We start from the raw sequence: 22,511 nt of genomic DNA, 5'->3' as shown, positions 1-22,511 counted from the left end.
CTTCTTGTTCCACCTCTGTACAACAAAAACTTAAAGTCCCATTGGCTCTTGTAAGAAAGAGAAAAATCTAAGTTTAAGAGCAGCATTCTTCAGATACTCATGATGATACTCTCTTTGTGTAGTAAAATAGGATGATATGCTTGTTTAAAAATTTTCAGGAGGTAATATATACTAAGTTCTTATGGAAGTGTTTTATTTGCTTGCAGGACAAGATGTATGCAAATTTATGGCTTCTTATGCTGTTGAGGTTTCTGTAGCACACACAGTTTTTTCAAAAATAAGAATATGCTCAAAAAGTATCTTTCCAGTAGAAGTGGCTATAGCCAAATCTGTTTAAAGCTGTAATTGAATTAGCCTTCGAAACTGTGTAATATAATAAAGCTCTAATGTTTTCATCTTGACTTGAGAAGCCTCTTGAGGAGATGGTTAAGACTACCTTCCACTTTTTTTTTTCTTAAACTAAAATTGGACTCTAGGAGAGAGAATACTATAGCCTTTTTCTAGCTGTGACTTCTCAACTGCTTTTTTCTCAGTCTTCAAATTACTCTGAGAAGGAGGCACTAGTGTTGTCAAGAGATGAGGTCAGTAAAACATCACCTTTTAAAATTTTGAGTTGTCTTCATACCTGAATGGGCTAGATGGGTGTAAGATGGTAAATATGTTCCAGTAGTTCCTTCAGCTGCCTTGGCCAGTGGTTTCATTATGCTTCTGGGAGATTTACAGAGGCTCAATATTCTCATCTCTGAAGTGGACATAAAAGTGGTCTTATTAATTTTTAAGAATCAGTTATATATGAAGATCAAAAATGAGTATTATTTTTAACTTTAAGTTCCTTCATTTTTAACTCAGAATATGCAAAAAGTGTAAAATGCACATTTTTAGCCATTAGTGTTTGAGACAAACAATTTTTTGACACAGACTATAGAAATATTGTAGAAAAGTTTTTAACTATGTTATATTCCTAGACTCATGATCATCCAACAAAATGTTTTGAGCATTGATTGTGTGAATTGTGTACTGTTCTAAATTTTGCTTCTTTTGAACTGTCTTGGAGCACCCACATGTGAATGGAAATTTCTAGTGGATAAATAGCTTTACTTAAAAATTGTTTTGTTCTTAACCTATAAAATCAAATAAATATTAAAAGCCTTAAAACATGAACATCATTGGTGGGGTTAAAAGGCAGAATGGTGCACAGGATAAAAAAATTCAGTTATTGTAAATGATGTTGCCATAGCTTTCCAGCCCAGCGGAATGTAGAAACTGGGCCAAGATGCATATTAGGAATATTCAAAGTTAGTTCCAAATACCCTTGAGCTAGTAAGAACCTGTGGTGTAATCAGAGAAGCAGAGTCAGAAAGTATATAGGAAAGGCTGTTAATGGAATACTGAGAGAAGCAGAGAGAATTATTGGAAGCTGAGAATGGCTCTTGTATATTTAATGCATCAGAACATTGGATTAGTCTCATCATGTTTTAAAGATGCCAACCAGCTTTCTTGGGTCCTTTTATTATGACAGAATCTGGGGGCAAGTGAAGTAAGCTGTGGAACTCAGATATATGTATGACACTTCTAACCTCCATTTCTTGATTCACATGCCTTCCATTCAATCTGATACTCCATTCTGCCCAGTTTCAGTAGAAATGTTGCCAAGTTGGGGAAGGATATTAGACTATATATTTGCCTACACTGGTTATTATAGGGTGGAGAAGTTAGATCCTGTACCCACTGCTACACCTGAATTAGTTAGACCTTCCAAATAAAGGTACTGAATATCAAAGATCTGAGGAAATATAACATGAATATTAAGAAAATATTTAAATTTTTTAAGTAAATACTGACTTGCCCAGTTTGATTATATAAGCTAACATAGATTATACATAACCTGATGAAACAGTGCTGACTTGATTGAACCAAAGTCTAGCAAAAAACCCAAAGCCAATGCAATGTGAGCTTTTAAGTCTTTCAAACAGATTTGCGTGATTTTTTTTTAAACTGAGAAAGAAATTAATTATTATTTAAACTCATGGATTAGAAAATTCTTCAACAAGCATATGTTACTCTTCCAACTGCTATGTATGCTTAACAATAAAAGAAGCAGGCATCTGTTCTCAGATGTGTGAAGAATGAAATGCTTTAGTTCATTGCTCACTATAATGTTTTTTGGTGTCATACTACGGAGTAAAACTGTCCCGCCTCACTGATATTTGGGGAGAGGAATCATAGCTCTCTTTCCCTAGAGAAAGATCCTGGATAAATATATCTTTAATAGTTTTTGTCCTTTAAGTAGCGGTACTAAAGTTTTCATACATTTTTTATGGTGATGTTGAATCATGAAGGATTAACATTATTAAAGATTGTATATTTTGCTTTTAATGAAATCTGTAGTTATCCTGCCTATTAAATATAAAAATGAAAAAAGTTCATCATTGGTAAAAAATCTAAGACTTTTTATTGCTTTAAAAATAATTTAATGTACTCAGTATAAATGTAATTATTTGGGGATTAAAATATTACATAAATGTTTATCTGAATTAACTTTTGCCTCTTACAATGCATTTAAAAATAAACTGCACTATAAAAGAGTAACTTTGAAACATAAAAGGGGAATTAAATGACTGACGATAAAAACAAGTGTAATTTAAATGTTACTTCTAATGAAAAATTTATGTAGGACTGTGGTTTACAATAATTGTTGACATATTCCCCTAAGTACTGTGTCTGTGATTTTTCATGGTATCAATCATTTAAAGCAATTTAGGTAATAACATTCTGACATGCATTTCTGCTATTTTATTTACACCATTTGCCTACATCATTGTAATGCAGTACCTTTCTGATTTGGTACAGTAAATGCACTCTGTAATATCTATTATGGCATGGTCAAAGGATAATTTATTGTCAAATAGAAAAATAGGTCAACACTAATGTCACTTGATGATCAACCCCCCCCCAAGTTTAATAAAACATCTCCCCAGTATGCATTCCACTGCAGTGGTTGATATTTTATTAGGACTACCTGGCTATAGCAGTAGTGTAATTACTGAGCTGTCAAAGTGATAAGTGGGATTAATGGCAGCCTGATGCACTTTAGTCTGCAGAGCGCTTAGAGAATTGCAAGATGGTATTATTATCAGAGTCTGCCCATTCTGGCATATTCATGGCACCAAAGAAAAAAAGAATGCTACAATTCAGGTTTCCATTGCCCTGCCTCATTAACATCTGACATTTCCAACAGCTGTTATTTGTGAACTAGCTCAATAATAAAAGGAGAATTATTTGGTAAAGAGGCTTAATAACCACAACTAAAACTCCTTACGTTGTCAGTGCTGTTAAGTGAATCTGTTTATGTTGAATATAAGATTTCTCTGGAAGAACAGAAAAATACACTTTGAATTAATTTGGCTCATTCATACCTGCTGACATTATAACTTTATTTTTTAATTGCCTTATTATTCAAGTTGGGTGTTAGAAAAAAGAAAAGCCGAAAACTTGTGACTTCATTAGGGATAACCAGAATCTTCTATCTATGTATCTATATCTTTATCTATCATAACAAGTATTTTTGTTGCTTTATTCTTATGGAGTGGCAAATATTTAAAAAATTGTCAAAATGACTTTTTTACAAATCAGAAGACATTTAAGGTTGCTTATTATTTTATAGCTATTTTTATTTTAGCTACTTTATTTTACCACATAATAGGAAATCCTTTCAAACCACTATTAATGTACAACATATTTATCCATGTGAAGATAACACATATAAGTATCACCTCGTTTCAACATCAAGGACCAAATAGACCATGCTTTGTTTTCTTTTTGGATTGTTGTCCTACTGATCATACTTCCAAGAAATTCTTTTTAAACTCAGTGACAGTGTTTTAGGGGAAAAAAACCCCATAAGTATAAGAAGATAGGAATTCAACTAAATTATAAATGTGAATCTAACAATGGCATTTAGAGAAATGATAGGGGAGAGGTTTAATAACTGCATTTCAGAGAGGACAATTGATTATGAAAAGCCTTCGGTACTCATTGTGTAAAATTTAATTTAGAGAGAAGGCTAAGGGCACAAACCAGAGAGAAGAGATCAGATTTAAAAACAAGATATTAATTAGGTACTGAGAGATTGGTTCAGACAATGAAGAGGACTCTCTGACTCACAAAAGAATGACAAGGAGACCGGTACTGTTTTCTTGAAGGAAATGAACCAACGTCTTTACACATGGAAGTGGGTAGAAAATGAGCCAGCTAGTGACCTTTGTCACTGAGCAACGTGGGACTCATTCTCAGTGAAATTCTCAGAGAATTCTCGTCTTCTGACACATGTGACAATGGTATATGTTAAATTTCAGATCACCAGCTTAATTTTTCACTGCTCCCACTTTCACTTTATGCCAGACCAGATTCCATTAGTTCACCTAGCCTCTCATGTTTTTTTCTCTCCAGGCCTTGGCACATACTGTTTTTATCCTTTGTCATTTTCTTGAGTGACCCTGCACTCCAAATCCCACCCTCCTTTGCTTGCCTAATGCCCACTCATTCTTCAAGAATCCCTTTAAGTGTTATTGTTCCCAATAAGCTTTGCCTGACTCTCTCCCTCCAGGACTACTGTTCCTCTTATATGCTCCCTTAGCATGCTGTTTTTACCCAAATTCACATTGACCACTCTGACTACTACAAGTGCCTTTTATATGTCTGAACTTCCTCCAAACTGCAAGTTCCATGAGAGCAGGACCATGGTGGTCTTGTTCATCACTTTTATAACCTCATATCCCAGGTTCTGCCATGTAACAAGGGCTCATTAAATATTTTTCAAATGAATACACAAATTCATATATGAATGTACAAATTAAAGACCATTCTAACCAGTGGTTTCAGTCCTAAAGTAGTAATTATAGAACTGTGATTCTCACTGTGTGGCTCCAACCATGTTTATCAGAATCATCTTAAAGGGATTTCCCAAAATGCAGATTCCCAGGCCAATAACTCAGACTCAGGAGGGGCTTCTCTGTGGAAATTATGACATTTATCAAGCTTCCCAGGTGGTTCTTAGGAACACTGAAGTTTCAACATGTCTCTGGTCATTTCCACAGAAAGCAGATTCTGATATGAGATTAGTATGTGGGAAGTTTATTAGAAGATCCACACCTGTACAAGAGTGAAGGAATCAGGATTGGACAGACATAGCTACAATAAAGGCTGCAGTAGATCCCTGCAGACCTGTTCCCCAAGTGGGGGCAAGGAGACTGGGCCTCTACCTCCCCTCACTGACCTGTGTTTGGAAACTGGCTGCAACTGGAAAGGGGGCATGACCTTGGTTCAGCCTGTTCTCTTCACGTGAGGGCACAGCGCTGGAGGAATAAATGCTTCAGTCTGAAAGGGGGTAGATCTGGTCTATGCATTGAGGCATCTACTGCAAAGCCCAATTGCCATGTGAATAATGCGTAGGTTAAATGACATCAGAAAATTGGAGGAGGGAGGGAGGGAGGGAGGGATGATGGCAGGGGAAGAAGGAGGCTGGGGGGAGAGGTGGGTGGGAAAGTGGGAGGGATGAATGGAGGAAGAAAGGAATTTACACGTGGTAAAAAGAGAGACTTTACCTTTGTGTTTGTATAATAATTGTGGTCTAAAAGGCATATGAAACTTTTATCATAAAAGACTCCATTCTCTAAGCATTATCAGTGTAGTGAGGGATCCAAATAAGACTGATTTAGTAAATGGATGGATGAATGATGTATCTTAAATAAGTATGATCTTCTTAAACTCTAGGAGGAACACCAAGAGAAAGGGCAGTTATTAGCCTCAATGGTGCCATTTCATACACCTTAGGAGGTGTGCAAAAAGTGAAACACAAGTACTCTATGTTTATTGCTTAAAAAATTTTTGTACCTAAAAATAGTACAATTTCATTTGTTCTTACTAGACACTAACTCTGAATGGGTATAGGGTAGAGAATATTATCTCACTTACTTTATAGCTTCTTTAATTCAGTTATTTTATTCCCTAGATGCCTGAAATGTGCAGATGCCCCCTGTCAGAAGAGCTGTCCAACTAATCTAGATGTTAAATCGTTCATCACAAGTATCTCAAACAAGGTAAATTTGGATTCAGTTCTGCAAATGAAAATTAATAACAGCCTTTGATCTTGTTCTCTATCTATTATGACCATGATTAAAGCATAAAGCTTCTCTTAGTAAATTGGGTTAAAGTATTAAAAACATGATTTCTATAGGCGTGTGAAAACGTGGCACATCTTATTAAGTCTCTCCCAGTTTGTGATATGATTGTGAAATGCGTATTCACTGTTTATTGTCTTAAAAATTAGTTCATGTTGAAATTAATCATTTTTTAATACAAAGCATTCACTGAATAGATTTACTCTAGCTTAGGCTTGCTAAATGCTTATAGATAGGAACTGTCATTGATTATCAAAACACGTTAAAATCTGTGACGTATCTTTGTTTTAAAATGTGCTTTGGTATTAACTCTGGCACATTGAAACAAATCAAGGGAATTTGTTTTAAGATTTGGAATAATTCATAGAGACTGACAGAGTTGTAACCAAAAACCCTCCAACAATTAAAAAATAGAAAACAGACGTTTATGGACATGAGTAGAAAAAAAAGGAATTTTGATCTTTCAGTTTTTGGGTTTTTTTTAAATCAATGTAAGGCTAAGCCTAATTTTTATTCACTAAGAGAATAATTTATTGATTGAATAATTAATTAATAGTATCTTTTGTTTGTGAAAGGAGCATTACAAGCTCTTAGCCAAGTATCTTATCTTTTAACTGAGCAAAAGCTGAAGGAATCTTCCCATAAGGATGTAGCGAATCCTTCTTTTCACAGGGTTTAACACTTAAGTTCTAAAATGCTGCAAAAATCCAGTTGAGTGCCCCTTCAACTACTAGGTACCTTTTAATATATAAAGATCATTTCTCAATATGTCAATGATTTAAAAAATATTGTAGGAGAAAAATTATAAATTTATATAGCTTTAGGATTTCAAAAGAATTAGAGGTTATTACTTAGGTATAGGACGTGGTATTAATCTACGTGGTCAGTTTCTTTAGGATTTGAAGTCCAGGTTGAATTTTTAGATTGAACGCTTGTGAACCCAGGGAAAATTACTTATTTCTTTACCTTCATTTATGAAAGAAAGATAGCATCTGTCTTACAGGATTATGGTATAAACTAAATAATATTTGTGTGTGAAAATCTCTAATATGGTAATTATTCAGCAAATATTTTGTTGATGTGGAATTATTAACTTCCCTATTCATTCAATATGGTAAATACTATACAAGTGATTACTTTTTTTGTAGCCGGCGTTATTCATTGAACACCTACTATCTGCCAAACACAGTGACAGGCACTGGGTAAGAAAGGGTCCCTGCTATGACCTTGCCTTTTGGAAATTCATAATCTATGAGCAAAGCCAGTTACATTAAAAAACAAAGCAACACAAAAACCTAGCCATAATTCAATATGGTTAGTGCTGCAATCCATGCAGTTCAGGAAGAGTATTCAGCATATGAAAAAGCAGGAATATGGGTGTATACACGGCATATTTGGAGAAATATAATAAATTCAGTGTAGCTAAAATGAAGCCTAGATTACATGAAGAAGAGTGATGGGAAAGAGACCAGACAATTAGGTTGGGATTAGGTCGTGAAAATATTTTAATTCTATGCTCAATATTTGAGACTTAATTCTGTAGATAGTAGGAAATCATCAATGATTTATGTTTGTTTTGTAAATAAGATGGAATCTGAAAAGGGGTACTAACTTTGTAGTATCCCAAACATTTATCATCACAGGATCTCTGTCTTGTATGTGAGAATGAATAATTTATGTGAAATGTGTGCATGAAATCTCATTTATTTAATAATAACCTCATGAGAAAAGGAGTAAAGCAAAATGTCCAAAATTTGAAGTAGAAAGTGTTTTGGCTAAAATTATATCTAAGGTAGTACTCTTGGCTTCATGCATGAGGAGATACTAGAATTATGATCCATGCTAGCTAAATTTTCCTTAGATATTCTATAATTCAATAGTGATTTTGTGATTCTGATTAGTGTATAGCACATTCATTTAACGTCTACAATAGTTTATTAAAAAAAGACAAAATGGGAATAACGATATTCTTTGAAAAGTTTATAAAGTGTCTAAACAAGATCAGAATTATTTCTATTTTAGGAAAAATGTTGTTTCATTAATTCTTTACTACCTGATGAAGCATTGCACTTCGGTATTTATTTAAACAGATTTCCGTATGAAGAGAAGATATTTGGAGGTATTTAACTGAAAATGTAATCTTTTGCCAGACTTGTAAGGAACTCTGTTGTAAGTAGTATTTTGTTGAAGAATCATTACAGCAATCATGAAAGGTCAGAGATTCTTGTACTTTAAAGCCTGCAGCTTTTTAGCTATTTACCAGCTGTGTACAATGTAGGCTGTCCCACATTGCTCTGCCAGTGGACTTCAAATCAGGAGGGGGGTTCTTTCCAGGTTGAGAGGGTAATTGAATCACCCAACTCAATGAACCTTGTGCCTTTTTGAGAAAAGGATGTCACTTGTGTTGTATTGTGTTAGGTTTCTGTGATTCAGTGGAGTTTAGGCCAGTACTTCCATTCTTTACTTTCTTACAAACTGGATTACAGCTCTCGTTTCCAAAGGTACACTCAATTCTGTCGTCAGTTTTTCTCTCTTTCTCTCCTTCTTTTTTCTCTTCAGTCAGTTTTTCTCTCCTTCGTTCGTGCAGGCTGTTGTTTGCAATTGTATCTCTCAATCGGAAGTACACGTTTCAGATTAATCAAACTGTGACGACTAGGTTATAACTTTTGATAGTTTTCTTTTGAAAAAACAGTATGCATAAGGTCAATCTATAAATTTAGTGAAAAATGACTTAAAAAATGTTTCTTCGTTTCATGATGCTTTATTTCAAACAATAGTTATTTTCTCTTTCAAAATTTTATATTAAGTTGTAAAGCTTTGGTTTTTCCACAGATTTGCATATTTTACAGAATCTGTGTACTTAGATTTTGTGACTTTTATATCTAGATAAATAAATTTAATAATATACATTAGAAAAAATACTGACTAAATGACTCAATGTAAAATAAAAGACTCTTCTTTATCATAGATTCCTATTGAAAGTAACAAGAAGTCAGAGGAGCAACACAATTTAACCAGCAGAATTTATTGATAAATATTCTTGATAACAATATTTTTATTTAAATATGTTATCTTGATATATGTGTGTGTGTGCATATGCACACACATGCACAAAGGTTACAAAGCAGAAGTGCAATCAATAGATTTAGTCCATCCTCCTTTTGGGTTTGCTTTTCAATTTCAATGGCTAAGTGGTTTATACCCTTATCAAATAAAATGTTGATCATTTTCAGAATAATTTTTTAAAATCGTAACTCTAATTACGTTACACCCTTGTTCAAAAAGCTTCAGTGGCTCCCCATTGCCTAGAAACTAATGTCCCATTACATAACCTATTATGTAAGCCAATTGGGCTTTCTCCCACTATTATGAAAGAGAAGTAAGCAGATGAAAAAAAAGTATTAGGAAGTCCATAATTTATTACTCAGTAATTTAAAAAATATGAATATTTTGGATACATAAAACAAAATGTAGTGATGAGATTTTAGGTTTTCTTTGGTACACAAGGCTAGTTCCCTCACTTTTATTGCCAGATGATAGTGTGAGCACCTCTATCCATCCCAAGAAAACTGACAGAAATTTACCTACCTGCCATAAGATGATGTTCAAGGGAACACAGCTTTTAAAGTCTATGTGGTGCTCCAAGAGGACTAACAAGCCATTATCCTTTGGAGTTAAATCCGCCATTTGGTTTAAATAAGTAGTTCTGAACTTGTCTGTCAGTTTCCCTTACAGTTGAGATGCCAGTTTTTGAGTAATGTGAAAGATGTATTTTTTTTCTAGGACTGATTGTATTCTAAATTTTACAACAAGTAAATATTATGGGTCTGTGCCATTTGGGGACCTAATCTGAGTGGGTCTTGTGGCATAGACTAAGGTACTGTAATTCTAATTGGCCCCTCTCTATCATAATGTAATAATTCTATCCTTTTAAAACTTGATCAGTAGTATTGTTAGTGCTTGATTAGCCAATATTGGATTAGCCTTATTCAAATTTTTGCCAATTTTCTTCAGTTTTTTTCCCCATGTTGAGATTTCCAAGGGAAATCAGTTTACTTTTGCTTACAATAAATACTTTAAATCTTTATTCAGTAAGGGTATGGTGTTGACCAACTCTTTTTGTTTCTGAAACTGTTTATGCATTTCTTAACTCTTGAAAAATAGTTTGACTATGTATAAAATTCTGGGTTGGCAGTTATTATTTTTTTTTACCTCTCAGACAATATCATTTTAGTGTCTTTGGTCATGCATTGGTGCTATTGGAAAGTCACCAGCAGCCTAGTTATTGCTCATTTGAGAGTCATAATGTCTTTGGAGGGGAGTTGATTTAAAGATCTTTTTCTCTTTAGTGTTCAACAGTTTTACAGTGATTTATCTAAGTCTGGATTTTGTTTTATTTATTTTGCTTGGTTTTCCTTGTGTTTCTTGAATCTGTGGATTGATGTCTTTCATCATTTGGGGGAATTTCTCATTGTCTTTCTCCTCGCTTTATGGAGCTCTCATTAGATATATGTTAAACATTCTGACTTTATTCTCAATGACTCAATTTATTTTTTAAACTTTCATCTCTGTTTTTTGGGGGTTACATCTTAGATCATTTTCTTCAATTCTACTTTCAGGTTTACTAATACTTTCTTCACCAGTTTCAAACATGTTGTTAAAATGGACCACTGAGTTTTGAATTACAGTTTTATCTTTCATTTCTAGGAGTCCATTTTTTACATTAAAAAAAAATCTGGTAGCTTTTTATTTACTTTTCAAACCTATCTTTAATTTTTTAAAACAGATAAAATTACTTATTTTTGTACTCTGGGAATTCCACTATCTAAAGTATTTGTGAGCCTGATTATATTGTCTGTGATGTCTACTGGCTCCACTCATAGTGTTTTGTTTCCCTGTATGTTTAATATTTTTTTTAATTTTCATTTTTTTTATTATTATTTTTTAACTCTGGTTGCTCATTTTCTTTGAGGCTTTATCTGTGGAAGTTCTTTGAGGACAGCAATGAAGACATGTTTCTTTAGAAGGAATTTGTATTTGCTATGTTCTCAAAGGCCCTGAAAATGAAAACCTTTTTTACCTGGTTTGACGAATGCCTTTAAGATGGTTCCACTTATTTCTCTGCTTACTGCCTTGTCATTTTCAGTCCCTGGGCATGAAAGCTCATGGATGCGTTCACAGTGACTTTTTAAAACATATTTTACCTATAATTTTAACTTTTTAAATTAGAAGAGTCATAGTAGATAACTATTTCTCAATACATGTGGAAAAGTGCTATAAATATTTAAGATCTAGTGGGTAGTCTAGAATGATTGAAACCCACATTTTTATTAGTAAATACTGAAATAGTAATTGAGAAGACATATGGAAGAAACTGTTGAAAAATAAGACAAAAAGATTTGCCATCAGATATTGATACTCACTATAAAGCTACTGTAGTCAACATAATATAGAGTTGGTATAGGAATGCACATTTCTGGAACTGATGAAAGTCTGTAAATAGAACCAAGTAAGTAAGAGAACATAATATATAATGAAGAGGACATTTTAATTCAGTGGAAAATGATGAGTTCTTTGAAAAGTGGTTCTGATATAATTTTACTTTACTTTTAGAACCCTTCATCAGGCCATCTAAGATAAATTTTAGATGGACTAAGTTTTTAAATATAAAAAGAAAAAGATTTAAGGATAATTTTGAAGCTGTGAAATATGTGAGAGAAAATTTTAGTACACACATTTTAAAATGTATTTTAAAATAAAATCTAACCAAACTTGAAACAAGTGAACATTTTTTTTGCTCTGCATGTTTAGGCTAAGTGGTAACTTCTCTGTTAAATCAGAGTTCCTAAAAATTTAAATGAGAAAAAATAACCTGACCCTGTGTATGCATGGGCAAAAGTTATAAACATTAAAGAAAAGGTCATGCAAATGATTAATGACCATATTAGAGATGTCCTACTTCCATACTGGCCAGAAATATGTAAATCAAAGGGTGGGACACCAGTTTTCTCTCATCATATTTTTAAAGTTAAAAAGTTAAATAGCCTCCTATGCTATTTAGCAGAAAGGAAGCAAGAAGTCTCATACAGTAGTAATGTATATGAAAATTTCAAATATATACACTGTTGTACTAGCAATGCTTTGCTATCTGTTCTTCCTAGAGAAATAAAAGTATGACCATTTAATGGCACATGTACAATAGTATTTATTATACCAATCATAGCATTGTTTGAGGTAGCAAAAACTTGAGACAACTATAGTGCCATCCATCATTAGGAAAATTGCTATATCTATTAGGTTATATTTATATTATGGAACGTTATGAGACTATGCATTATTATTATATTTGTTGATCTAGAGAGATATCCCTATTAAATGAAAAAAGTACGTTGCATATTAATGTGAATAGCATAACACTATCTTTAAAAAAAATTCTAATTTATATATAAACTAAAAGTGGCATAGAAGGAAATAACTTAAACTTTAGATTCCTCAGTTGATTGAGGTTGAGGGCAGGGTAAAGAGGTTATTAACATTTTTCTTATAAATGTCCATATTATTTTACTGCTACAATGATCATGTATATTTTTAAAAATATCTATTTATTTTATTTATTTATTTTATTTATTTTTTTGGCTGTGTTGGGTCTTAGTTGCAGCATGCAGGATCTTTTGTTGCGGCGCATGGGCTTCTCTCTAGTTGTGGCATATGGGTTTTCTGTCTGTAGTTGTGGCGCAGGCTCCAGAGCACATGGACTCTGTAGTTTGTGGCACGTGGGCTCTCACGTTGAGGCGCGTGAGCTCAGTAGTTGTGGCGCGTGGGCTTAGTTGCCCCGCAGCATGTGGGATCTTAGTTCCCTGACCAGGGATGGAACCCACGTCCCCTGCATTGGAAGGCAGATTCTTTACCACTGTACCACCAGAGAAGTCCCAGCATGTATATTTTAAATAAAAACAATAAATTAAAATTCAATAGTAAAATAAAATAAAGCTAAGGGGTTACAGAATAACGTGTGCAGGCCTTATTCTAAGTTTTTATTTTGGTATAAAGGATGAGAGAAAGATTCAGCCTTTTTTTTTTCTAAATAACTAATAGTTCCAAATCTGTTGAATAATACATTTCCCACTATTCTGAAATGCCACATCTATCATATACTTAATTTTATATTTATTCCCCTGATAGTATATTTATTTTCAGAATATCCTAACTCTTCTCAACATGTAAAATTGGTTTTATGAAATGGAAAGAGGCTCTACAAAATAATTATTGAACACTGTGTTTGGACTCTAATAACATATTAATTTAAATTTATTAATGCAAATGTATGCTTATCTTACCTCATTCATTTATCAGTTGGTATAACATTAAATTTTCTGGAATTCAGCCTTTAATATATAGCCTCTCAGTTTTGAGTCTAGCAAATGGTAGAATGCTAAATTTACTAGTGCTAAAGACAAAAGACTATAATATTATTGTCAAAATGTCCCCTCTTTTCTAATGCATTGTACTGGAAAAGATAGATGGATGTTAAATTGTCTATTGAATCATTAATGCTTATGCAAAGTCTGTCCTGTTTCTGTTTTATAATATATGTCTTTGGGCCTTTACAAGGTTACATTTTTACTTTTAATCACAGCCAACACATGTAACATTAACCACTTTTCTTATTTCTTATTCACTTCAAAAGATTAACATTTAGTTCTGAAAACCTATAACACAAAGCATTATTAGTCAATCCATTACAAAATATAAGCAATATAAAATCTAAAAGTAATATAACTAAATGAGAAAAGATATTCATGTACATATGAAACCAATTTTATATGAAACAGGTAAAGCCACACTGTGGTTGTGTGTATGTTTGGAAACATTTAAACATATGCTATTGTAAATATATTTTAAAAATTAATTATTTTTAAAACAGAACAATGATTTATAGTCTATATATTATATGTAAATTAAACTGGAATTACGGCTTTTTTCTTTAGTATAATCCAGACAAAGAAAAATCTATATAAACACATGAGATACTACTTAGAATATTTGTCATTATTAATAAGTAAAATTCAGTGTAACAGAATCTAGACAAATGGAATTTTAATGTAACTAACCATCCCATTATATGGAGAAGAAATTTGAAATCCAGCAAGGTTAAATGATTTATCCCAGATCACACAACCACTTGATAAAGTAACTGGATTTTCCTGAGTGTGCTTTTTCTTGTGGAGTGTGCTTTTGTTTGCATCACACTACACTATTTATATGAATGAAGTATGTATATTTATAAGTCATTATTAAAATATAAAGAGCTAAATAAGTAACACATTTGATATCATGACAGAGTTTTATAAGTAGTATTAATATATTGAAGAGTGGGCAAAATGTATAACACAGTAGACGTCATCTTAAAGAAATTTGGGTTTCCGTTTTAGACAACTACTTTGATAAATTGAAGAATTTTAAGTAAATTATTATAATCAAAACTAATTATAATCTTGAAAGTAGTTTGGGTTTAAATTAATGCACTTGGAAAGAAGACTTTTCTGATAAATCTATTTGTACCCACTGTACAGATTGTAACTGACAGCTGGTTTTATGAGCCATATATAATAACACACTATGGTAGACACCAAAACACCCTGTCAGTTAAGAAATCTCTCATTTCTGTCAGTGAAGAGCAAACCTTCATAAAATAGTCTGACTTTATTTTGCTTGAATAGAAGAAAATAGGAGTGTTAAATTATAGTCTAGTTCTAATATCATAAGTAGTAAAATTTTGTCAAGTTATTATCATATATATGATGTGCAACAATGGTCACTGAGTTTGTTGTTTTAAATCTTGTTTGGGGTAAGATGATTTGGAGTGAGATTATTTGAGCTCTTTCTTACCTTCAGATTTTTTTTTTAATTTTATTTAGCTATTATATATATTTGTTATTGAAAATATAAATTTATTTTTAAAACTTGGCCAAAAACTTGATTGACTTGTACTTTTTTGCCCTTTTCAATAACAAAAGATTTTTAAAGAATAAAGAAACAACAACAAAACCTCCACAGTTTTTCTTTTTGTAGCCAAATATTAGTAACCAGTATATTTAAATTATATCCGAGATGACACAATTCTCAATTATTTGCTGAGTAGGCAGCGCATGTGATATAGCTTTGTTTTTAGTGTAAAGCCTTTCAGAAGAGAGAGACATATGAAGTGCAACAATACATCCAGATACTAAATTTCTAGTTCAAATTTTTAGACACCAAATGCCCTTTTAGTATAGAATGTGTGTATATATTTGTTTAAGTATGAAGAATCATATTTAAGCCATATTTCTGGTTACTTTTAAAAAGATGTACAGTTTAGTTGGGTTGTAAGGAAAAATAATCTCAGTAAAAAATAAAATTTATAATATAAAATTAGATAAAAATCTTTTAGCTTTTTTATGTAGTTTATAAATAGGGGATTCTATCAATGTTAATTTTACTTCACCTTCAATAATTTCTCAAATTAAAATATTTCTATTTGCTTTCAAGTTATGTAATATTTATAAATGATACTTGTAGATTTCTACTTCCACATTTTTTTTCTTAACTTTAATGATCATTCTAACATTATGATCATGACTGTAACATATGTGTTTCTATATTTGCATTGCAGTTTAGATGTAGAAAGGCATCCTATCTCCTTGAAGAAATTATATCATGAATTATGGTAAATTACTATATGCAAACTCTAGCATACACTAAATGAAATAATCTTACATTCTACTGTTTCTTTCTATGCTTCTTAATATCTCTCTAAGAATGAAAAAAATTATACCTTTGTAAATTTCTTACAAAATCTATTGCACATTTTATTATTTTCTCTGGATAAAGTGGGCTTTTTAGTTTTCACAACAGATATTCACATTATTTACTTTAAAATGATCATTCAAAACTGTGAAGTACTTTACACTTTTTGAATTTTACCTAAATGTTTATTTTTGATATTAAAAGATAAATGCTAATCAATTGAGTTTCTAATATTCTACTGCTTGCTTAGAGGAAAAGAATATAGATTAGACATGGTTTCTGAAATTTTAAAAATTAATAAAAGACACATCAGAAAAATATACAACTATCATAAATTTATATTAACAAATACAGTGGTTGAAAAGGTGTAGTGCAAAGAAAGGACATACCTGCATTATGCTTCCAGTTGGAAAATGGTGAAAAATTGATAAAGCTTTTTAAAGGAAATGTTACTTGAACAATGATATATGATATGAAGAGGATACATATTGGTATAGATGATAATTGTATTCCATTTAACCAGAACAATCTAGAGCAAAAATACTGATTCTTCATGTATATCTGGTGCTTACCAAAAGACCTCTCACAGAGTAGATGCTCGTAAATACTTGATGATTAGTGAATTGAGTACATGTACACATACACACTAAGTTGTCTTAACTAACTTGGGTAATATTATATGTTCTCAGGTCAATTTAATAGAGAAAGGTGGATAGGGTGCAAAAAATTGGAGAAGTAGAAGTGACATTTTTACATTTCTATAATGTATATAAATTATTATGCCTCTACTTACATGCCTCCATGCCATTTCTTTTTTATGACTTAGTAGATTGATGATAGTTTTTCTTTCTGTACTTTTTGCTCTTTTTTGCTGTCTTCTACTTCCTAACATGAGTTTTCTTTAATAAGTGTTAAAATCTTAAACTCTTAGAATTAACATGTTAAGAAAACCTTTTTAGGGAGAAAAAGCCTAGGGGAAGGGGTGGGGACTTAAATTCATTAAATCTGCCCTACGCTCCATAATGTACTAGGCATCTTATCTGTGTCAAGTATTTAAACAATATTTAACATAAATATGACTAATTAAGAAGGAATTTTGATCTGTATTTCTTAGGTGATGAAACTGAGGCTGAGAGATATTACATTTTCCTCCAATCATATGGTATAAGCATGATTCAAATCCAGGAGCATATGGCTCAGAAGCCCGTGTGTGTGTGTGTGTGTGTGTGTGTGTGTGTGTGCGTGCACACACTTGAATGTGTGTTTTCTAGTTCAGCATCTCAAGGTCAGATAAAAACTTTATTTTCTACAAGAATGATTTTTTTTTATTTCCTTACGCATTAAGTGAGACTAAAATAAATTCATAGTTCTAAAGTCTACACATGTAAAAATTTTGTAAAATTTAGTGTATGTGGTATGAAGGGAGGATTTTCAGAATAAAAGCATCCAAATCTATTCTTCCATCTCCATTTGTCTCTACAAGAATGTGAGTACTGTGAGGGCAGGAATTTTTGTGTATTCTGTCCGTGATATATCCCTACCTCTCCTTTGCCAAATATGTGAAGATACATAGATTGTTTATTGAGGGATGGTGAGTGCCAGAGAGATGTCCTTTTGCCTATACTTTTGTATGTGCTACTAGAGATATTTTCTATTCAACTAATGTACATCATGACACTCACCATTATATAGCTCAATCCAGAAATACAAGTAATGTTAATTCACCCTTCTCACACATGCAAACTTATTGAAGTTTAGCCCAAGTATTTTTTAAATGCAACAGATTGGAGTTTATCTTGGAAGGGTGCTTCCATCTGTGAAAACACTCATTGGAAGAAGGAATAACACTTTAAAATAAATCCACCAGCTGTATTGATAATGCTGTAGTGACATGAAGGCCTGAATATGATAGAACTATTTGTTAAAATAGTTATACCATATGAGAGAATAGCTGGCTTGTGAGTTTTTTGTGTTTCTTGATAATGACTTTAAAAATCATTAAATTGTAGAGGGATGACACTAATGAAGTTTCAAGCTATAACTTTAAAATGAAAAACAAAGAATAAAAGTTGAAGTTATCTTAAAATTAACTCACGTAAATGGCACAAGTTGTACCTTAGAATATGCTTTAAAAGTCCCAATGAGTAATAGAAAATTCAGCACCGACAAGACACTGGGTAAGTTAATGGACTGGATAACAGTCAACGCCTGTTCTTTTGTGTTGAGATAAAAACAGCAAACATATCAAACATCATTTTTGTCTTTTAGATTTTTGTTTAAAGAAGGGTAAAAGTCATCATCCTTTATATATAAAATAAATCTGTGCACAAAAGATCAGATATTTATTTTCTATCCCTCCTAACATAGCCCTGTACATTTTTTCTTTCACACAGTAGAAGACTAAAATACTTGTGACTGATTGAATAACATGAAGAAACCAGTTGAAATGGTTGTGTATTTTCTAGAAGGAGACTGCTGGGTTGTCTTTAAAGTACCCTTCTAAATTTAAATTTTATAGCCTTTACTTTTAGAAAGGTTTAAGAGCTCACAGAATAGGAGTCAAAACTCTTGTTTAGAAGGAGGGCTCAAGAAATCTTCCCACTTACTATGAGAGAAATAATTGATATTGATCTTGACATTCTTGATGGGAAGAGTTGAGGAAGTGTTCCCTTTCTAATAGGTTTCTGAATGTCTTTGACTCTGAGTACCCAGATCTCTACACATGGAGTTATCTACCGTTTCTTCAAAATTATTTGTAAGAGGTCGATTGCAAAGGTGACTTCTGAATAGTTGCTTTATGTTGGCTTAGCCCATTTTCAAAACCATGTTTCTATATTCTGTGATATATGCCAATGCTTTCCGCTTTTTAGGTTTAAATTGTTTCTTCTTCAAATTCCCTGTATTTCCACTCCCTTTCTGAGAATTTCCACATCATCTGTACAGTAGTCTTCCTAGTTAGTCCCGTAGTACTCTCACCCTTCTATTAAAAACTTCAATTAAATACCAAACCTTTAAGTTGACAGAGAAGATTCTCCATAATTTGGTCCAAACACATTTTCCAGATATATCTCCTAATCATCATTTCCTAAGTGAATGAATGAACTACTCTAGCCAAACTGCCAAGTCATTATGCCAAGACATATTTTGAACTTTTTTGATTATTTACTCATTTCAAGCTACAATGACTGTATGGCATTCCCTCTCATCTCTTAGGTCTGTCACCTCCAGAGTCATTTTGAATACCACCAATTTTAAAACTGATTCTAAACCTTAGCCTGAAATGACTTCTTACTCCGATAGCAAATCATTTTGATATCAGGGAACGTAAATTTGGCTTTAAAAAAAATTGTCATGGTGATGTTTTAATTTAAGAAACATTCAGTAATTCTTATTAATTTAAAAAAATTTTATAACCTCCTATAATTTTATTTTGATGTAAGGGTTACACTTGGAGTTATGAGAGTGCTGAAGAATTACTAGACAGCTTTATTGTCAATGATAGGCTAGGATAGATCAGGCCCTAGTAAGTTTGACAGCAGTAGCATATCGTGAGCCATAAGTGTAATTTTAAATGTTTTATTTGTTGCATTTAAAAAAAATATGTATCTCTTTCTCTTCTTCTGTCATTTTTTTATGTGCAGTCTTGAAACTAATTTGGGGCTCATAAAACAATCAGTATTCTTGTGGAAAGATCCTTAGGTGTTTAAGTAGATTATATTCTTTCTGCATTTTTTTTTCCTCAAATATCCTTAAAAGTTGTCTGCAATTGACATTTTTTGCTATGATACTCTTTTTATGTTATAAAAACTTCTAATTATGCAATAGGATTTTTTAGTCAGTGAGTCAGTAAATATTTGTTAATCAATCATGTCAGATGTTCCTGATGTGTCAAGTAAGATGAGGAAAGAATACTGACAATGACTTTGAGATTTTCTCAGCAGTAATTAACTGCTTGCTTAATTGCAGGTGCTGAGTTAGTGGATCAATGGGTTTAAGTAGGAACTAAAGAAGTTTGCTTAGGAATAGACCAATTAATTTTAAGTTCGTAACTGTTCATTATGAACAGTTTGTTTAATGCTTACCACTATTAGGCAAAATTATCCAAAACCAGACCAACGACCAATGAGATAAGTCTGTATTTGTTTACCATTATCATACTAAAGCATTTTGTAAGTAAATGCAAGGTGACACCTAAGTATTATTTAATTTTTAGGAAAAAGAACTATTAATTTGTAACATTAATTAAAATTTTAGACTGCAAATTTACATCTTTACTTTTAGATTTGTGTACAGTAGAGATGCAAATTATTTCCATTCAATAGAAAATATAACTCCAAAAGTTATGTTTTATTGCCTATTAGGATATTGTCCAGTTTTGCATCTAATTTAGCAGTCTTATTCAAATATCCCTTTATTAAAAAATTTTATTTTCTACAAGAATGATTTTTTTATTGCCTTACACATTGCCTATATAATTCCCAGTCCTGTAAGTGTACTTTTTAAAATAACAGCTTTATTGAGATATAATTCATATCCCATACAATTTGCCAATGTAAAGTGCACAGTTCAGTGATGGTGAATAAATTTGCAGAGTTACAATCGTTACCACAATCAAACTGAGCATATTTTTATCATCCCAAAATGAAACTGTATACCCATTAGCAGCTGTTTTCCATTTCTTTTCAGACCCCCAGTCATAGGCAATTATCAATCTGCTTTGTCTCTTTAGTTTTGCCTATTCTACATATTTTCTATAAATGGAATCATATAATATGTAGTGTTTTGTGAATGGCTTCTTTCACTTAGCATAATATTTTCAAGGTTCAACCATGTCGTAGCATTTATCATTACTTCATTACTTTTTATTGCCAAATAACGTCGATTATACGGATATACATTTTTTTTAGCCTTTCATCAGTTGATGGCCAGTTGAGTTGTTTTCATTTTAGCCATTAGGAATAGTAGTGCTATGGACATTAGTGTACAAAGTTTTGCATAGATATATGTTGTGAATTTTCTTGGGTGTACACCGAAGAGTGAAACTGCTGAATCTCATGGTAACTTTACTTTTAAAACTTATGAGGAACTGCCAAACTATTTTTTAAAGCAGCTACATCATTTTACAATCCCATCAGTAGCTTATGAGAGTTTCAATTTCTTCACATCCTTGCCAACACTTTTCATTGTATGTCTTTTCAACTGTAGCCCACTAAGCAGGTGAAAAGTGATATTACATTGTCATTTTGACTAGCATTTCTCTGATAGGTGATGTTGAGCGTCATTTCTTATGCTTGTTGGCCATTTGTATGTTTTGGAGAAATGTTTATACTAATACTTTGCTCGTTTTAATTGGCTGTTTGTTTGTTATTAGTGAGTTGTAGATATTCTTCACATATTCAAGATGCAAATTTCTTATTATGTATGGTTTTCTCCTGTTCTGGTTTTCTTTTAACTTTTCTGATGGCGTCCTTTTAATTTTGATGAAATCCAATTTATCTATATTTTTGCTGTTGCTTGTGCATTGTTGTCATATCTAAAAACCATTGCCTAATCCAAGGTCATGAAGATTTGATCCTATGTTGTCTTCTAAGAGTTTTATATATTTAGCTCTAAAATTTATATCTATCATCCATTTTTAGTTAACTTTTATGTACGGTGTAAGGTAGAGATTCAACTTAATTCTTTTGCATGTGGAATTTGGTTATTACAGTATCACTTGTTGAAGAGAATGTTCTTTACCTATTGAATTGGCTTGGAACCCTTTTAAAAATCAGGTGAACATATTGGGTTGGCCAAAAAGTCATTCGGGTTCCAAGTGTACTGAAGAAACATTTACATGTGTCAGATGTGACTGTTGGTTTCTAAGAAGACAAATACTCCATTGAGCAATACTCCATTGTATACTATATCTTCTTTATCCATTCATCCATCGATGGACATCCGGGTTGCCTCCACATCCCGGCTTTTGTAAATAATGCTTCTATGAACATGGGGTGCATGTAACCCTTCGAATTAATGTTTTCGTTTTCTTCATATATATGCCCAGGAGTGGAATGGCTGAACCACATGGTAGTTCTATTTTTGGTTTTTTGAGGAACCTCCATACTGTTTTCCACAGTGGCTACACCAATTAACTTTCCCACCAACAGGGCACAATGATTTCCTTTTCCCAGACAGAGGTTTGAGGGCCTGAAATAAGGTGGTAAGCACAGAAATGGAGTGGAGAGACAGATCTGAGAATAAGAGAAATATTGTTAAACCACCATGAATGCTGTTAAAACCATGCATTTAGATCTATTTTAAAATGTTTTACTCAGTTATGGAATGCCAGTTTGATTCTTTTTTAACAGATTACAATATTCTAATTATATTTTTATTGTTTCATCTATTTTGTGTGTCTTTTTAGACTGAATTTTTATTCAAATTAATTTAAAGTTTTCATCTGCTAACTTTACTTTCTGGATCACCTGTGGGTCTGCTTCATTTATTTATTTGTTTTTCTGATTATCAGGGATTTAATTCTGTCTTTTCTTATGCCTAGAAATT

General features: G+C 32.3%; 1 protein-coding gene across 1 annotated transcript in view; it reads left to right on the top strand.

Annotated features, from left to right (window-relative positions):
* Positions 1-22,511, top strand: part of DPYD (dihydropyrimidine dehydrogenase) — a 794,060-nt gene that overhangs the window by 189,816 nt on the left and 581,733 nt on the right. Inside the window, 1 exon segment of the mRNA XM_036825276.1 lies at positions 6,011-6,098. Coding sequence (XP_036681171.1) covers positions 6,011-6,098 — 88 coding nt within the window.

The sequence above is a fragment of the Balaenoptera musculus genome, chromosome 1 (assembly GCF_009873245.2).
Source record: "Balaenoptera musculus isolate JJ_BM4_2016_0621 chromosome 1, mBalMus1.pri.v3, whole genome shotgun sequence".
Classification (NCBI taxonomy): Eukaryota; Metazoa; Chordata; class Mammalia; order Artiodactyla; family Balaenopteridae; genus Balaenoptera; species Balaenoptera musculus.
The sequence above is the reverse complement of the archived record's forward strand: the minus strand, read 5'-3'. Positions and strand labels throughout refer to the sequence as shown.